Raw genomic sequence first — 20122 nt, 5'->3', positions numbered from 1 at the left:
CTACAAATGTTAATGCTGAAGGATGCAATGATTACTTAGATTTTAATGTGTCTTAGACAGGTAGCACAGCTAGTATACCATGATTCCTTTAAAACAGAGAAGACTGATGTCAGAACTTTATTAGAAAAAATAAAATGTGCATTAGGCTGCTTGTTTGTATGACATTGGTCATCTTTGTATTACTCATTAGGTAGTTTTTGACCGTACTGTTTGCTGGTAACTACCGTTAAATTTATTTTAAACACTTTATCAATAAGTGAAGTGCTTCTTGAAGTTAAGTTAAGATATAAATATTATGGGAATTTTGTTTCAAAATCTTAGAACACTTTCAACTGTATATGGCTACATTTGTCCAACTTCCAACTGTTTATGTATGTGTGCTCCATGTTTATATGAATTCTTCTTTTTCTGTCAGTCCTCATCTAATTTCTGTTGCAGTACAGAGGGATTGATGAGGCCGTACAGAAAAAGCATGCTGAAGCCTGTCACTTTCTGTCTGTGGGTGGAGGAGAGGAGAAGAAACATATGGTTTCCAGAGACAATTTATTCTGAAAAGTAGTGTTCAGATATTGAATTTGTTTACATGCTAGATGGAAACACATTTATAAAGTAAAATTACACTCTTTTATATTATACGTCATCAGAATTTTTAATTTTAGGAATTCTAACATTATCTAAAAAAATGCTTTAGTTGTGTATTTCTATGCCTTTCAAATTGAAGGATTAGAGGCTGTACACACAGCAGTGATCAAATTATTTATTTTTATGTTCCGGTCCTGTTCAATGTTCAGATTTTGTGATGTGACTGAGGATGCCATATTAAGGTCACATTCCCTATCGCTATGAAAAAGCAGTTCACCAATTATTAAAATTACATGTTATATTTGAATTCAGTGTGTTTTGTAAATGTAATTTTGTTTTTGATACAAACAGTAATACAGTATATCCATTCATCCATCCATGTTCTGCACTTTCTTAATCTGGAGAGCCACAAGCAATGATGATAGTATATAGCAGGCGTGGCCAGACTTGATCCTGGAGAGCCACAGTGGCTACCTTGTTTTCATTCTATTTTCGCAATTAGTGACAAGTTTTTGCTACTAATTAACTTCATTTAATTTAATTGCTATTTAAGAATCAGACCCTTTAAGTCAGGGCTGAGCAACATCGGTCCTGGAAAGCCACAGTGGGTTCAGGTTTTTGTTCCAACCCAATTGCTTCTTGAGAAATCATTCATTACTGATGAAGCAGTTATTGCACAAGTGACATTTCTCTGCTTCATTTGGTTGTCTCACTTGTTAAGATTTTGAACCTTTAATTGCTTATTTTAGTTCTAAACAGCTGTATTTATTGTTTTAAACTACCCCTTATTAGCAATAAAATACAAATGACAAAGGGACCATCAGCTCTACATCTAGCATGTCGTGGCTAGGATGTCCGTTCATCACATGACACTCCTATGAGCACACTCACTGATAATCAGCCAGTTTAAAACCACCAATAAACTAAATAAGTAAATGTTAAGCTTTACGCACCCACAGACTAAACGTGAAAACCTTGGTCATGTGGAATGAAAATGCAATATTTAAAGAAATGCACGACCACACCACATAGACAGTGGCTGGACTGAGAGCTGAACCCTTGGGCTGTGAGCATCAGTGCTAACTACTGTACCACTGTAAGGCAAAACATATTTTACCATAATCACTCTTTAGTTTTCATTATTGTTTTACTTCAAATAAACTTATGTTAACTAACTGCAAAGTGTGGAACACATATGGATATCTACTGTTTTCATACTAAAGAAAATTAAGAACCAAGAGGAATTTATATAATAGTGTGCTGCAAAATCAAACAACCATACATACTGTAGAGTAAATGCATTGTGGTCATGTGTTGAGGTTCATCATAATTAGTACGTGTTTACATTATCACATTCATACTCATAAGGGGAAAAATGTAAAAGTTGATCCTCACAAATACAGATATTATGTTTTCTGCAATTGTCCTGAGCACTGGTGTTTCTAAATTACTAGTGGTTATATCAAGATAATAGATTTTTGTTTTCCAAGGGTTATAGTACAAAAGAAAATAGGAAGATCAAAATCTGTGCTTGCTTGTCCTGTGGGTGTTCTGTTTTACCATTTGTTTTAGTCTATACTGTTTTAAGCATTAAAGAGTCATTTACAATGTTTAAAATCTTCCACAACTGACTTGACTAATGATGAACGCGATTCTTATCTCATGAGAGAATACAGAAGTGTGGGGTAATGTGGCTCTGTATACTTTATTAAAGATTGTTTGATTGGAGATGAAAGTAGACTGTCAGCTTTTGTTTCAGTTAATGTATTGCATCATTAGACAGCCACTTTGTTGATTCACATAGCTTAATACTTCATAGATTCTGTGAAGTGTTTCCCCACAGAAATCAAGTCTCTGTATGTGTTTTAGCAGTCAGCGGGGCTTAACTCAGAATGGTGTAACCATCTGTATAGCTTGAAGGGAGAATGTTATTTTGTTGTTGTTTCATATAGCAACACAATTATCTGAAAAGTTGTAGTCAAGTAATTTTTTTAATAGAATTATTCAGTTGTAATGAAAACCAATGAACAGGAAACAACTATATGGTAACTTAAAAATCTGAATGCCATAGAAATGGTTGATTGTATTCAAAATGAAGAAACCAAGCCTGTCTTGACTTGATTTCCTTTACAGACATTGTTCAAATTGGAAAAAGCAAAAGGTGTTTCATTTAATTTATAAAAATGCGGTGGATAGCACAGCCACCTCAAAGTCCCAAAGACCTTGAGCCTCATGTATAATGTATGTATGCACAAAAAAATTCAGTTGCATAAAACTGTGCGTAAGAAAGTTCCATGCATTTTGCTCCTTTATAAATCCCAATCAACAGCCCGACAGCCTCTACCTGACTCCTCCCAGAATAACACCTATTTGAATATGCAAATCTATATAAATTGCCCAAATGGGAAAAGCATGTATAAAAAGAAGAATTTCAGCAAATGTGAAACGGAGGTCCTGCTCAGTGACGTGTGCAAGGAAAGCATAGTATTTGGTGGCTTAAGCAAAAAAAGGAAATTGATGGAGCAGCACAGCATGGAAAAGGCACTTAAAAGTTCCAATTCAGAAACAGTGCCCGAAATAAAAAAGAAGTGGTCAGATATCAAAGTCGCCTTGAAAAGGTGAGTCGCAGACCATCGTCTAAAAATAAAAGGTCTATGTCGAGATAAAACTCGACTTTAATCTCGAAATTTCCAGTTTATTTTTAAGTTTATTTTGTCATTAAAGTACAACTTCATAAATGTAATCTTAAAATTGAAGCTTAATTTACTAGAGTTTCTCAAACCCCATCTTAACTAATGTAACACATTAAATGCTTTGTGTTTTAAGTGTTGATTAACACAGTCATTAATCGCTGTGTGCTTCTTAAACTGGTTTTCTCTCTTCCGACAGGAACATGCCGGCATTGTTTACCACACAGAATACGTTACATTTATGATATTAAAGCTCTCTGAATATTTTAAAAACATGAAAATTATATCATGTATACATCTTAGTATTCTAACAGCACAAAGCTCCAAAGGATAGCTCTGGGAAATCTAAATTGACTGAGAAGCTAGTCATCATCATCTGTAAATACGTGCTCTCTTCTTATTCTTCCATTTACAATGTCTTCTAACAATGCTAATTATGAAGATAGCATCCAGTTATGTCTTTCTTTTAGACCAAATGAAGTTTATCTGATGTTGTCTTTAATTAGATGTGTTAGTGAATTTAAGGACTGGATGGATGAGAACTACTTGTCTTTAAAAACAGATAAAACAGAAAGGTTAATTATCAGCGGGAATGATGCTGATTGCAACACTATTTTGTCATTATGTAACTCAATTGGAATCAACATTAGTTTTACTAAATCAGCCCGCAAACAAGTCATTATCTTTGACTCTAACATGTCAATTAGAGTGCACATTACAAAATTGTCCAAAACATGTTTCTTCATTTTAAAAATACTGGGAAATTAAGGCGTTTTCTAAATATGTGGGATACTGAGAAATTAATTCATGCATTTATTTCTAGTAGGATTGACTACTGCAATGTGGTGTTCACTGGATCTTCAAATTGTTCTTTATACAGCATTCATTTAATCCTGGAAATTCTGCTGCAAGTATTATTACAAGAAGAAGCATAACTCCAGTTCTTAAATTCTTATACTGGCTCCCGATTAAGTATAGGGTAGATTTCAAAATCCTACTTTTAACATATAAAGCCTTAAATGGCCAAGGTCCGCCTTACTTATGTGAACGTATCATGACTTACAAACCAGAGTGCACATTAAGATCTGAATATGCTGGTCTGCTTATGATTCCAAGTATTTATAAAATAACAGTGGGAGGTCAAGCTTTTAGTTACAGGGCCCCAAAGTTGTGGAATGGTCTGCCTGCTACTATAAGACGTGCCTCTTCAGTCTCAGCTTTCAAATCCCAGCTGAAGACTCACTACTTCAGTTTAGCATACCCAGACTAGAGCTGCTGATTAACTGTGCATACTGCATCTCTGTTATTAGTCATTAGCAATAAAATATAAGTAATACAGCTGTAGTAATAATGTGTTACTAACCTTCACCTATTCTGTTTCTCTGTACTCAAATGTGGCACTTGATGCCACTGCCCTAATTTCAAGTGTGAAAGAAAAATTAACTGCTTGCAAGCTACTTAGGGTTAATAGCTGACAAAGACGTTTTGCTATAACAGCAGGTTATTCAAACAGGCGTCTGTCAAAAGACAGGGTGCAGTAAGCTGATATAGCTCAATTTCTAGTTTCTTTAGGAATGCATCTGTTTGACACAGGAAAGATGAACTTTCTTTCTTTAGGGTTGATCTGACAAGTAAAACAAAATAAGAACAGATGGCCCAGTAGTGTAAGTAAACGATATTATGCATTTTGATTAAGTAAGCGGAAGGGGGAGGAAGAAGAAATTATAAAAATGGAACCTCCTTGCCTTACAACGTAGAATCCATGTACTCATCTGTGACTGAATAAAAATCCAATTGATTGAACTATTCCTATCTTCCTCGGGGGGTTTCTTCCATACAAGTTGTTTGCCTGCCTAAGGAAAAATCATCTATGATAGAGGAGCCCTGGAATCATTGGGTAGAAGGGTCCATTCATCACATTGGCTGGCCCAGCACTGACTCAGCTGTGGAATGGCCAGTGGGGAGAGGCAGCTTGATGGCCAAGGCCTCCAGGACTTTGAACAAATTGGAATCCTATTATGTGATACAATCTACTCTTGCATTTTGCTCTATACTTGTACTATTACCATTGTACTATTGTATTGTATTGAGGATTGCTTGTATTCTGTTCTGTGTATTTTGTTGTATTTACCCCATTTTTTGACACCCACTTCACGCCCAGCCTACCTGGAAAGGGGTCTCTCTCTGTATTGCCTTTTTCAAGATTTCTTCTATTTTGTCCTTACAAGGGCTTATTTTGGGGAGTTTATTTGTCTTCTTAAAGAGTCAAGGCTGAGGAGCTGTCAAAAAACAGGACCTGTTCATGCCCAATGTGGCACTCCTTATGTGACTTTGGGCTATACAAAAATACATTGTATTGTATTGCATTGTAAGACGATCTCTGGTAGTTGTGCACAGAGTATTAGGAGTCTCTCATCTGAGTATTTTTTCCCTCAGATTTACTGTTTTTTCTGATTATTTCTGCTCAGTCTCTGGATTTTCTTCACATACTGTGTTTTTTTTTATTTAGTTTTCCTTTTAGGCACATCCTTTTTTCATTTTTGAGCATTTTTGTTATTTTTTTCTCTCTCTTTTTTTCTCAAAATGAGACATTTTGATTTGTCTCATCAAGATAATTCTTTCAGAGTTTCCCTCACTTAAGAGTCATCTAAGGATATTTGGGGACATTTAAGAATTTTTTAACTTAAAAAACAATTTCCCCAATTGATTTATTACACACGCCTGAACCTGGGGATGAGGGGTGAAGCTGTTTTGGACAGGACAGTGCAGAATCTGGCTTGCTTTTGTGGCACCTTTTGGAGGCCTCAGCCCTTTTTGTTATGTTCTGATTACTGTTCATGACACCTGTATTTTCCTGTATGTTCTCCAAATGTCTATAGTTCCATTCTGGGATACTCCTATTACCACCATTTGCAAGGAATGCATGTTATTTGGTGGTTTTAACATGCCTCATATGGAAGAATGTACAGTACGCATAAATGCAAGAACATCCACTAAAGCTCTGGCATTCTACTTGGGGTTGGTTCCTACCTTGCATACCCATGAGATATGAAGATGAGGAATGTATTAATAAAAAACTAAATAACAAAACATCTCCAAGCCAATTAATCCATCTCAGTGAAGCCTGACCTGGCAGCATCAGGAACCAACCTTAGACAGGGTGCCAGTCTATCACAAGGTTTTCTTACGCATGCAATCACATGGTCAATTCAGAATTTGGAATTAACCAAACAGGGCGGCACGGTGGCGCAGTGGTAGCGCTGCTGCCTCGCAGTTAGGAGACCCGGGTTCGCTTCCTGGGTCCTCCCTGCGTGGAGTTTGCATGTTCTCCCCGTGTCTGCGTGGGTTTCCTCCGGGCGCTCCGGTTTCCTCCCACAATCCAAAGACATGCAGGTTAGGTGGATTGGCGATTCTAAATTGGCCCTAGTGTGTGTGGGTGTGTTTGTGTGTGTCCTGCGGTGGGTTGGCACCCTGCCCAGGATTGGTTCCTGCCTTGTGCCCTGTGTTGGCTGGGATTGGCTCCAGCAGACCCCCGTGACCCTGTATTCGGATTCAGCGGGTTAGAAAATGGATGGATGGATGGAATTAACCAAACATACACGTCGGGACTACAGAGAGAAAAATATCCATGCAGATACAGGAGAACATGTAAACTCCACACAGACAGCAACCAGCCATGAGTTTCAAACCCAGCAAGTTGGATCCATGAGGCAGCAGCACTGGAGATGAAAATCATTAGAGAAAAATAATCCAGTGCAGAGAACTTAAAGTAAGTATACTTTTTTGCTTCTTTGTTTCTGTTCTTAGTCGGCATAAGCAAATTCTCCACAATTTAACACAAATTGGCTTTTAAACTCTTATTTCACAGTACTATAACCTGATTCTGATAAACAGGGTCAAAACAAAAAACTTACTAAAGAGCATCCATGAAGGTTCAAAGACAATCATTTCTTTTTTAACAGCTTAAGAGAAACAGAGCACAATGAAATAGTAAGAAACATGCCTGGGACCCACCAGTCACTAATACATACCTTTTTAAAGTTTAATTATAATCAATTCCTTAATGATAAGGTCAAATAAAAAATGTTTTAAGTGAAAAAGATAAGTTGATAAAATAGAAAACTTTAGTGATTAAGTTGCTTAATCATTAATCAATAATATTTAAAAAAACAGGAAAACATGCTGACTCTTTGCAAATGATGCCTGCACAATGATTTGAAACTAAGAATCTGAAGCTATGAGGTGGCAGCACTGGCAGGAAGAAGGGAACATTTTAGGTTCTGATGATAGATTAGTGTGTGATTAACATTACAAGCTCTTTTTAAGTTTACTAAGATTTTACTATAAACACAATGATTACCCTTAGTGCTACAATAAACTAAGTAGCAAATCAGCAAAAGTGTTTTCTGAATTTCAGAATTCCTAAACATCTGAAAAAGCACAACAAAATGCAAATCATTAAAATACAGTAATTCCTTTAGTTGATGAGTATGGATCTGCCATCTGAATAACAGCAATCTTTCCTGGGTCAAATGTGATTAACAAATATGCAGAAAGGTGTTAATGCCACTTTTGGTTTTATGACTAATAGTTACCTGCAGAATTCATGAAATACATAATTGGCAACTGAATTTGGAATGACAGCAATGTTACAGAATGATTACAAGCATCACATACCACAACTAGAAGAAAATCCAAGAGTGTCCATATATTAGTGAAATAATCGATGGCTCCAAGCCCAATTAGTTTCAGAAGCATTTCCAGATTGAAGAAGGCAGTGTAAAAGTAGTCTAGATATTGCAATATTTCCTGAATTTTTGCGTTGTTATGTGTGTATTTGTCATCTAAGGCCTAAAAATAAAGAATTAAATTAAAACAAATTTAAGAATATAAAAATAATGTCATACATTAAGAAAAAAGATATGTTAAATTGCAATCTATCTATCTATCTATCTATCTATCTATCTATCTATCTATCTATCTATCTATCTATCTATCTATCTATCTATCTATCTATCTATCTATCTATCTATCTATCTATCTCTTACATAAGCAATACATAATCCCTTAGTTTCTAATGTTTTCTGTTGCTTTTCCTTTTGCAGATGCTCTCTCCTAATCTTACAGGTGGTCATATGTAGGCTATGAGCTCAAAAATTGTAAAATATTCTTATATTTTTATGATTCCAAATGTGAGGTAGACATTGCATTGTTCACAAGGGCGGACACAAGACATAGCATGTGATTCTCTCAAACAAATAATGTTTCCTATCAATGAAAAAAGTTATTGGTGGGACTGTACAATCCATCAGCTCAAACGTCTATTAAAAGGATATTTTAAACTTTCTTTATGAGTTAAAAGCATTTTGGATTCTGTTCCATTTTTCTCATTCTTATATACAAATTATTTACTTATAGAGGTTTTAAAACGTTTGAAATAAATTTAAACACATTTCAACAAAACAATTCTTTCAAATTATGTGACCCAACTTGAACATCACTTCCATCTAGACTCAGATAGTCATTAGGTCCTTAATTACACTTACCAGTGTGACTGTGCTTACAAGAATGACAAACAAAACGATCCCATCAAAGATTGTGTTATTCACCAATTTATAGACCATTGACCTCAAAGAGTTAAATATTTGGCCTGCTGCTGCATCAGTACTTGAACTAAAACAAGAACACATCTTAGAGCAAATGCTTGGACAACATGGTTTCATCTTTCTAGTGTCTTCTTTTTCTTGTTTTTGGTTTCCTTGTTCTTGAGTCACGTTATGCTCCTGTTTTGCATTTTCTGGTGATTTTTTGCCAGTGTTTATCGGGCCTTTTCCAATAGCAGAATGGACAATCTCTATTTCGGGTTCTATGTGAGCTTCCTCCAATGTTTCAGGCTGAAAGAATAAAACAATTAGTTGTCCAAGAAACAAACAGTAAGACAAAAAGATCAACATCAGCATTCTGTACGGTGCTTATTCTGTGATGTGGTGGTCAATTTCTTGCTTCAATGTATTTATTTTTAAGTCATGCATTTCAAGCACTATATTTACACATTAATTGCAGTATTCTAAAAGCATTACTGACAAAAGCGACCAAAAAAAGGTTTCTGTCATCTGTTGTTAATATTTTACGGAAATTATATGTTTGTAAGAATGAAAGAAGAAATCAATAAGTTGACAAAAAATGAATGAATGAATGATATTTTAATTCTTTAGATTTCGAAAAACAAATTTTTAATCATCCTGTTTGTCTAGTACTATATTACCATTACCATTATTAGCCATTTAATAAGTAATGTGTAAGGTTTTCACCCAAGAGTGATTTTACAATATAAGAACAATTTTTATGATAACTGGGCAGGCCCCATTTGATTCAGTTTATGTCTAAAGTAATGCATCTGAACTAAATATACCATATATTAAAATTAAATAACCTTTGAAATCCATATGTCCCTGTACTGTGAATGAAGAAGAAGCAGCATAATACCTGTATGTCATGCAGGGAATTGCTTATTTCCAGTTATTTAACAAGATTCAGTGTTTATTTATCCTCTGTACAAGATTCAAAAAGCCTTAGCAGAGTTAGACTCCATTTCACTGTTATAACTTGAACAACATGCCCTTTGTGGTCCTAAGTAAATTATTTATGTCTTTTTTAAGACTATGTTTAAGCACACAGTAGTTTTGCTTTTCTGGAATTTCAGAAATGTAACTATATTGACTATCAGCCATGTACATGTGTTTGTTGGATTCCAGCTGCAGTAAAACAGTTGCAAAATGCCCAATTCAAAGTTGTAACAGTGACAGAGAGGGCATTAGCATAGCAGCATACGAGGTGAGACACAAAAATAACCGGATTGGTAAAAAATATATTTATTGATGAATCACAGCATTCCAAACATTGTCACCTTCTATATACTCCCCCTTTCCGATCTCTACACTGCTCCATATGTTTCTTCCATTGATTGAAACAGTGCTGGAAGTCTTCTTGCTTGAGGCTCTTCAAAAGGCTTGGCGTTTTTATCTTCACTACATCCACTGAAGAAAAATGTGTTCCCTTCAGGTCACTTTTGATTTTCTGGAACAAGCAAAAATCTCAGGGTGCTAAATAGGAAGGATGATCAAGCACAGGAATGTTTTTGTCAGTCAAAAACTGCTTTACGGAAAAAGAGAAAATTTGCAAGAAACTTGATGTTGATTCGCTGTTTGATTTTTTCACCCGACATTATCGCTGCAACTCGTGTAGTGATTGTTGTGCAAATATTGACTGGGCTATTCACTGGATATACTCAACCAGTCGGTGGTTTGAGAGGGCATGTAGGAGGGGATATAGTTCTATGATTCATGTCTGGCTGAGCTCCAGACAGTTTTCCAGGGAAGCCCCAAGCCCAGTCCGGTTATTTTAGTGTCTCACCTTGTAGTTTGCCCAGGTTAGCCTAAGTTCTCACTCATTGTGTTTCAGCCATTGTGAATGGAGCCAAATCTTGGATTAAAAATTACGCATTTGTCAGGATAAATTTTTGGTCATACTTTTGGTCCACCTCTGTTCACTCTGCTGAATCATGAGTGTATGATTGTGTACACCTCTAACACCATAATTAAATTTGCTAATGACATGGTGGTGGGTCTCATTAGTCATGGGAATGAGTCACCTTAAAGAATAGAGATGATTGGTGGTGCAAGTGCAACATCCTGTCTCTTAATGTGGATAAGATATAAAAGATGATTATTGACTTCAGGAAGGCCCATGCTGTCCACACTCCACTGTATAGTGAGGGCTCTGAGGTAAACCTGGTCATGAGCATCAAGTTCCTTGGTGTGTATCTAACATCTGACCTTACTTAGTCCACCTGTGGTAAATTCAGTGAATTTGACATGATTTGGTAAGGCACACACCTGTCTATATAAGGTCCCACCGTTGACAGTTCATGTCAGAGCACAAACCAAGCATGAAGTCAAAGGAATTGTCTGTAGACCTCTGAGACAGGATTGTCTCGAGGCACAAATCTGGGGAAGGTTACAGAAAAATTTCTGCTGCTTTGAAGGTCCCAATGAGCACAGTGGCCTCCATCATCTGTAAGTGGAAGAAGTTCGAAACCACCAGGACTCTTCTTAGAGCTGGCCGGCCATCTAAACTGAGCGATCAGGAGAGAAGGACCTTAGTCAGGGAGGTGACCAAGAACCCGATAGTCTGTCAGAGCTCCAGAGGTCCTCTGTGGAGAGAGGAGAACCTTCCAGAAGGACAACCATCTCTGCAGCAATCCATCAATCAGGCCTGTATGGTGGAGTGGCCAGACATAAGCCACTCCCTAGTAAAAGGCACATGGCAGCCCGCCTGGAGTTTGCCAAAAGACACCTGAAGGACTCTCAGATCGTGAGAAACAAAATTCTCTGGTCTGATGGGACAAAGATTGAACTCTTTGGTGTGAATGCCAGGCGTCACGTTTGGAGGAAACCAGGCACCGCTCATCACCAGGCCAGTACCATCCCTACAGTGAAGCATGGTGGTGGCAGCATCATGCTATGGGGATGTTTTTCAGCGTCAGGAACTGGGAGACTAGTCAGGATAAAGGGAAAGATGACTGCAACAATGTAAAGAGACATGAATGGATGAAAACCTGCTCCAGAGCGCTCTTGACCTCAGACTGGTTCATCTTTCAGCAGGACAACGACCCTAAGCACACAGCCAAGATATCAAAGGAGTGGCTTCAGGACAACTCTGTGAATGTCCTTGAGTGGCCCAGGCAGAGCCCAGACTTGAATCCGAATGAACATCTCTGGAGAGATCTTAAAATGGCTGTGCACTGACGCTTTACATCCAACCTGATGGAGCTTGAGAGGTGCTGCAAAGAGGAATGGGTGAAACCGGCCAAGGAAAGGTGTGCCAAGCTTGTGGCATCATATTCAAAAAGACTTGAGGCTGTAATTGCTGCCAAAGGTGCATCGACAAAGTATTGAGCAAAGGTTGTGAATACTTATGTACATGGGATTTCTCAGTTTTTTTATTTTTAATAAATTTGCAAAAACCTCAAGTAAACCTTTTTCACGTTGTCATTATGGGGTGTTATGTGTTGAATTCTGAGGAAAAAAATGAATTTAATCCATTTTGGAATAAGGCTGTAACATAACAAAATGTGGAAAAAGTGATGCACTGTGAATACTTTCCGGATGCACTGTATATATATATATATATATATTTATATATATATATATATATATATATATATATATATATACTAGTATATATATATATATACACTAGCTGTGTAAGCCCTTGCTGTAGAAACTATTGAAATTGTCAGAAAAAAAATAAAAATGTACAGATATCAGATCATTGAAAGGAACTACTCTAGGCAACTCTCTCCTAGGAGGATTAGTTTTGCCGATGTGCTTGCATCGTTTCTGCATTAGCGGCGGGGGATACCGTTTTGCCAATGTTAGCCGCTAAGCAACCTTGTCTTTCTTCTGAGGTTTCGTTTTGCTGATGTGCTGGCCTTGCTTTTGTTATTAGTAGCTAAGCAGGTTTTCTGTTTCCTCGGAGGTGGAGCCCTTACTTTCGGGCCGGACAGACACACACACTTCCACGCGTAGATGTTTATATATGAGATATATACTATATATATATATATATATATATATATATATATATATATATATATATATATATATATATATATATATATATATATACAGAATGCCAAAGGCAGCACATATTAAACATATTTCAGACATTTCAAATATTTAATCATTTGGATTTAATTAGATTATCTTGTCAAATAACTAAAATAATAAATAAATAGTTTACAGCTAGAAGATATTTAACTGAGTGGTGCAGAGGTTAGTACTAATGCCTCCAAATTACCAACGCTACATGACGCTAAGTGTAACAGTTTCTTGTAAAAGCCACTATGAGATAGCAGCCCTGTGTGATTCAGAAATCAATCAGGGACTTTGCCTAGAAGTAACGCAAACATGGAATGTAAAGGCTACCTGCTTGAGGATTGGTGAATTTAGAGATTAAAGGTTCGTTATACAAGGCTAGGTGGTAAGAGAAAGGAAAGCCCAGACTTTGCAGAGACAACAACAGAGATAGGAGAAGAGAATGGCTGAGCATTTGTTGGCACTTTAGAAAAATGAAAATAAGGGTGAGAACTTGAATAGAAAGGTACTGATGGGGGAGGAGATTTCTTTGTTTATGTCATTTACTTTGTTAATTTGCGTTCCACCTGTGATCAATCGTCTCCGTTTCCTAATAAAAACCTGATGTTTCAGACTCTGCCTGGAACTATTTCAAATGGAGAAAACAGTAGACATTCTCATTTACTACTGCCTTTTGAGTCAATTTGCCTTAAAATAAAAATACATGAACAAAAATGACCTCTTGATTTGTAAGGATACAATACCACAATAACAGCAGATCCATTTTCATATCTTCTGCAGTGAGCACTAACTGTGGGGATTTCATTTTGAGATGGTACACTTGCAACTTGAGCCTTAGGGTTTTGGTCAACACAAGTAATTCCTAACAAAGATATCACAAAAGATATAATACAAGTGAATTTAACAATGATTAACAATTAAAATTTCTACAAATTTTTGATTTTTTTTAATAAAGCAAGCAAAATAATGACATTAAAAGAACTTACTCAAATGTAACTTCATTTACCTAAATAAGCAACTTTTATCTTTTGGACTAATATATTACAGCATGTATTCTATGTATGAAAATATATTTATGCATTCTGAAAGGTGTGAGTTTTTTTTTACTTTAGATTTTTCATAAGTTTAAATCTATCATTTTTTGATTAATAATGCAATCCTTAAACATAATGTTTTTCTTCTGCTGACTCTGCAGCCAAAATATGATCAGCACTTTGGAATTTCTGTTGCATCATGGCACACTATCTTTTATCTGTGGCTTCATTTATAATGCCGATGCTACATTACTTGACTTCTTTTTTTTTTTTTTATTTATTTTTTTTTTTTATTTATTAATTTTATTACAATCAATACATAGCAATCAAGTTTTTACAAAAAAAAAAGAATTATGCTAAGCACAGATCGATCCCCACCCTTGAGAGAGAGAGCAAGCCAAACGGTGTAAAATTTAAGGCTTTTAAAAATACCTAAATCAACAAATTCTCTGTGCTTTATAAAATCATTTCAAAATATTACTGATTAGATCCTGCCATGTTTTGAAACATTACTTGACTTCTAATCAGAAGGGATGTCAGACGTGGCGGCTGCAATTACTGATATCTTCACTGGATTATGTTAGTTTAACGCAACCAGAAGTTGCTGGCTATGTCAAATGAGACTGTGGGATGACTTTCCTACACAGTTACACATTTACGATTGTTGGAAGCTCATCCCTTTCTTTGAAAAACAATAATGTGCTGCCTGACATACCCAGGGGTAGTGTGAAAGGTTTAAAGGTAAAAGGAGTTCAGTTTTAGTTGCATCCTTTTTGTTTTTCTTTTTTCCATTCTGCCATGGCATGTTAAACATGAGTCCTTACGCAGACAAACTTTTTGTGTTTTTGTGAGTTCCAAAACACTCATATTCTTTATTTCTCATTGCTACATCATTTACATTGTACTTCTGGGTGAGCATTCATTGTTTGTCAGCTCTCATGCACAGAAACCACCCCTATGACTAAAGACATACCGTAGATACTCGCGTATTAGTCAATCTCGCAGATAAGTCGAGTGTAATTTTAAGCCGAAAATTATGAAATTTGTTATAACCCGCGTATAAGTCGAGGGTAAAACTTGGGTTTTTTCATGGCCCGTTGTCTTAATAAGTATGGTCTTCTCACCAATACCTGCTACAGTTCGATTCCCCGGCATATCAAATATTATTGGCGTTTCATCCATGTTAGTAATGTTACTGAGGTCAAAGTCATGCCTTTGTCTTTGCTTGATAATAAATTTATGAAAGGAACTGACCTTTTCTTCTAGATCTTTCGGCAGCTTCTGCGCGATTTTTGTTCGCTGACAAAGGCACAGCCCATATCTGTTCATAAACCGCGTACACCAGCCAGCCGATGCTTGAAATTCCAACAAAGGCTTATGTGGTGTTATGGGTCCACAGCTCTCTTAGCAAAGGCCACTTTAGTTTTTAAACAAATGATCACCGAGCTCGCGGCTTAGCGAGGGGGCGTGGTGGCTGTAGCGAGCTGCAGGGCGATCTGTTGTGTGGGCATTTCCCACATCCGTGATTGTTCCTATGGCTAATGTGCTGCAGCTGCTATGTCCTCTCTGCATGTAAAGAGAAGTGCGAGTCAGTTAAAGAGGAAGGAAAAACGGAGTAAAAAAAAAAAGGAAGAGTAAAAAAGATGGATGTGGCTGGAGAAAGCAGGAGAGAGAGAGAGACGGTGCGAGTGGGCGAGTGAGCACTCGCAGGCAGCTGTGTGAAAAGCCTGGGTGTTAGGCTGACACCCGGGAGTCGAAGTAGAAGTTTCTCCCGCTGAGCGATCATGTAGCGGGAGTGACTAAAGAAGAAAAGACTTTCCGCATAAGGCCAGGACGGCAGCGGGAGTCGGGAGGCTTGGAGGTGAAGTCCTTGGTGTGGGCGTCCTGGATGCCAAGGTTCCAAGTCTCAGGCCTGGGATGAGTGCCAGACCGAAGCCAGGATCAGGAGGACTCCAGACCTGTGTGTGTGTGTGAGAGAAAGGACAGCTGCTGAGAGAGCGTCTCACCTGCTGTAAAGCCCAACCGGGAGAAGCAGGTAAGAAGCTAGTTTAAAAGAGGCACTGGGCTTATTGATTTTAAAGACTGCTTCCAGCAACGTTTTAACCACGGGTTTTTAAAGGATTGTTTTTCTATTTTATTGATTTTTAAACCTTCACGTTTGCTTTATGGATTATTTATTTAATGAAGAGTTCTTTTGAATCACTGCACTGTTTACTTTGAACACTGATTTTGATTGACTGTTTTAAATAAAAGCACTGTGCACTTTGCCATAACCCAAATTCTATGGAAAATTGTGTTGCCCCGTGGATAAGTCGGCCCTGTTTTTTTGAATGAATTTTAAGGCATAAATTTTTCGACTTATACGCGAGTATCTACGGTAATCAAACCATTCTAAATTTTGTCAAGGTGAGTCACTGGCTATGTCACGTTACATGACTAAAAGTCAAGAAAATGTGCAGTGACTTCCTCTAACTCATTAATATTATTATAAAAGAAGTTTGTGACTGAAAATCATTGTGGACGTCATCTAATATGATATGGGTTTTAGGTGTTCTTGGTTTGGGGTTAATCTTTCCACTATAAATGACTTTCACAACTGCTGTAGCAGTGAAGTTGATACCATTTATGAACCCGTACAAGACTGTAAAGGATCTGGACAGAGGAAAAAAACTTGACATGCTGGAATGGATTAGAAACAGCAATAGGCAATTACAAATTAATGTTCAGGTAAAACATAATGCTGGAGTATGCACCTGTAACAAATATAGTTTAAAAAAGATGAAAGTGCTTAGTCAAGATGAAATATAATTGTAAAAAAATCCTCTAAGAGAGTTAATGGGAGGTGAAAATCCAACTGTATATTGTATTGGAATTTAAAGTGAGCCAAAGCAAGCAACAACAAGAAAAAATCAATTTTCACATCTATTTCGATGTTGTTAGTCTGATTATAAAAGATGTGGCTGTCCTACAAATTATGCTATTAAAACAGCAAAGATCAAAAACCTCCAAAATATATTACCTGTACTGGTATTTTGCTCTTCCTGAGATTTTGCATTTGGACTTGTACCAGATTGCAGTTGTAAGAGTTGTGACAGCTTCACATTACTTCCTTCTACTGTCTCATTGGGTTGAATTTTTGCAGAGTGATGTTTGCTGAACTTTTTCAGCTTAATCACAGTCAGAAGCCTTTTAATGTGTGTTGACAGGGGAGGAGAATTGTTGCTTTCTTTTGCCGTTAGTGTATCTCCAGAAAAAAAGTTAAGTAGCAGAGCCAAAAACAGATTTAGTACCTAAAAAGTGAAAATAAAAATGATGAAACCCCTTAAGATTTTGTTTATTTACATTTGAATAACTGCTTTTGAATTGCTGCTTTTTTGCATGTTTGATGCACATGCAAATTGAGGCTGCATAAACTTTTTATATAGTGAAAGAGAAATTCCGGCACTCATAGCACCTCTAATATGCCATTTTTACTTGAGAAAACAACTTTTGAAATCAGATCAGTCCTTTTGGCAGATATGGCTTATTTGAGAAGATTTACCACTAAGATGCTACAGTACAAAAAAATCAATTACTCAAGGGGCTTCTACCACACTGAAAGGTCAGTAAATGCATTAATGAACAGTGTCATATTTAATGGCAAAAATGTTGCATCATGCATTCAATTGTCCTGGAAATCTGCATTGCGAATTAAAGCTATATTGTTAATCCGACTATAAAACTGCTGAAATTTACAGACTAATTTGTGAACCTTACCTGTATTCACTGATAAGAACCTTAAACAAATCAAAGGTCAGGGAAAAAAGAAAGAGAACTGGGGATTCAGAGAAGTGAGGAATTTAGAGCTTGTAAATATGACAAGGCTCTGGATATTTGGCAATCTGTTTGGTATTTGTGGACAAAGTAAAATAATGCCTAAGGGTTAGTGGCGTAGTGGCGTAGCGTGGGTGTCAACCGCCCGGGGCGAAGGAAAATTTTGCCGCCCTCTTATTTAGGTATTTCAATTTAAAAGACTAAAATATACAGTAATTCTAAAGACTTTTTCGGCAAGAACAATCATCATTATTGTGTATTGTACAGGCTACAAATAAAAAGTCATGTATATATGTTTTACAATATAATAATCACATTTATTACAAAAATTCTTACACTTACATTGATATAACAGGTATAGAACACTTATGATTATACCTTGACGATCGACAAGATGAAGTTATTAGCGAATTGAATATAAAACACAAATCAACTTCCAATTAGAACTAGAACGATACTGTTACTATTTATATTTTATTGAAAAATAATGTAATTGTTAGAATTAAAAACAAAACTTCTGTCTTTAAAACTACGGCTTTATTCGTCTACTTTTTTTAAGAGCAAAGTCTTTTATTGCACAATTAATGTCTATAGCATCACATACCTCTTGCTCAATAGACAAGATAGCCAGATTGGTTAGCCTTAAAGTACTCATTGTTGGTCTTAAATAATTTTTGATCAATTTCAATTTTGAAAAACTCCTCTCATAGCTGGCATTGCTTATGGCAATTGTGAGGAATATTCGGAGCATTATTATAATATTGGGCAGAGTATCTTCCAGCTTGGATTTCACAATAAATTTTAATAATTCAAGAGGGTCCGCATTAATTAATTTATTTTCGTTGCCTGTGGCAGTAATAAAAGTCCGCAGTCAAAGTCGTTCCAGCTTGAAGTCCTGCTCGTCAATTTTGGCAGATGCGTAGTCTACAGTAGATTACATTTAGTATCGTCCGAATCTAGTAATATAGCCGGCGTTAGATAAGTAAACCTATCCGCCAAATTCTGTAGCTGCTGAAAACGCTCAAAGAACGCTCCCCAGTTTCGTCACAGAATAAGTGATGAAAAATTCCATGCTCATTTCATTCGGTCCGAATCGTAGGAGCGACAAAAATCTGAAATGATATGGTTCAAATTTTTACAAGATATTATTATTTATTGTGAAATCTTGCCGCCCCCTAAAAGTGCCACCCAGGGCGGGCCGCCTCTGCCGCCCCCACTACACTACGCCACTGGCCTAAGGACAAAGAATGCCACCTTCTGTCAACAAATCTATTTTATCACACAAGACCACCATTTGTGCTCATGATAGGGAGTCCTCCCATTTTCCAAAGAAGTATGAATACAAAAGTATACCCTTGAACAGTTAACTCAGTCATAATGGGGCTCCACCGGCTTGTCATTTTTCCAAAATTAAAGTACAGTAAGAAGTGACTGAAGCCAGATAATCTGTTATGACTGATAAGAACCTTCCATGCAATAATTCTCAAACTGTATTTTAAAAAGAGTGGTAGAAATACAAGTATCTTACTTTCAAGATAATCAAAATGGTAGTTAGGATGTTGAAAATGTTGGGATTACTCACACGAAATAGCCAAAGCGGTGTGATTCCTTGAAAAACAGCCAGAGAAGCAGGCATGACTCCCACCTCACAGTCCTAGAAAAAGTACACAGAAAGGCAACCTAGCTTACACTTGAATGGCTGGTTTTGGCCTACACCAGGATAAAATGCGCTTTTTATGTATAAGCCAGAGTTGCTTTCTGCATTGTCCCTTGTGTTTTGTGGGTGCTTCCCCAAGAGGAGGGACCACCTGTCAATCTCCATTGAGGGACTGCCCCGGTACTATAAGGGATCATGGGAATTGCAGTCCTTCCGTGGTGCATTGAATGTGCTTGGTGGTTGGGGATTTTTTTCCTTTTTGCTATTTCTTTGTATTTACTGTTTTCTGACTCTTTTGTTTCTGATTTTGTAACTCTGATTTCTGGATAATATGTTTGGATTTGTTTGTTTAGGATTGCCATGTTAGCCAATTCTTGTTGCCTCATTTTTTTGCATTTCAAATATTTTAAAATAAATTCTCTATTTTACAAAGATTCCTATGGAACACTTTCTACAAGCTGGAGATCATGGTTATCCCACTTGCAAAGCTTATGTATGATTGTTTTGGAATTATAAGGTATATTTCTTTAAAGCATATTTTAACATGGTATAGGAAAAAGCCAGCCACTAGATTGGAAGATCAGACTGCCTTTTGGGTGCACCCTTTCTTAACAGGCATTTGAGAATTCTGCTCTGCTTCAATAAGCTATTCTTGGAGGCCTCTCACATATTTTGCCTATATTGGCC

The 20122-nt window shown here is 36.8% G+C and overlaps 1 protein-coding gene across 1 annotated transcript in view; it reads right to left on the bottom strand.

Moving 5' to 3' along the window:
* LOC120532245 (sodium channel protein type 1 subunit alpha-like) overlaps window positions 1-20122 on the bottom strand; it is a 112272-nt gene that overhangs the window by 68531 nt on the left and 23619 nt on the right. Inside the window, exons 11-14 of the mRNA XM_039758095.1 lie at window positions 16985-17255; window positions 13675-13793; window positions 8819-9166; window positions 7953-8123 (exon numbers count right to left, since the gene is read on the bottom strand). Of these exons, the coding sequence (XP_039614029.1) occupies window positions 7953-8123; window positions 8819-9166; window positions 13675-13793; window positions 16985-17255 (909 nt within the window). The remainder of the gene's footprint in view (window positions 1-7952; window positions 8124-8818; window positions 9167-13674; window positions 13794-16984; window positions 17256-20122) is intronic.

Source organism: Polypterus senegalus, chromosome 7 (genome assembly GCF_016835505.1).
Source record: "Polypterus senegalus isolate Bchr_013 chromosome 7, ASM1683550v1, whole genome shotgun sequence".
In the NCBI taxonomy this organism is placed as follows: domain Eukaryota; kingdom Metazoa; phylum Chordata; class Cladistia; order Polypteriformes; family Polypteridae; genus Polypterus; species Polypterus senegalus.
The sequence above is the reverse complement of the archived record's forward strand: the minus strand, read 5'-3'. Positions and strand labels throughout refer to the sequence as shown.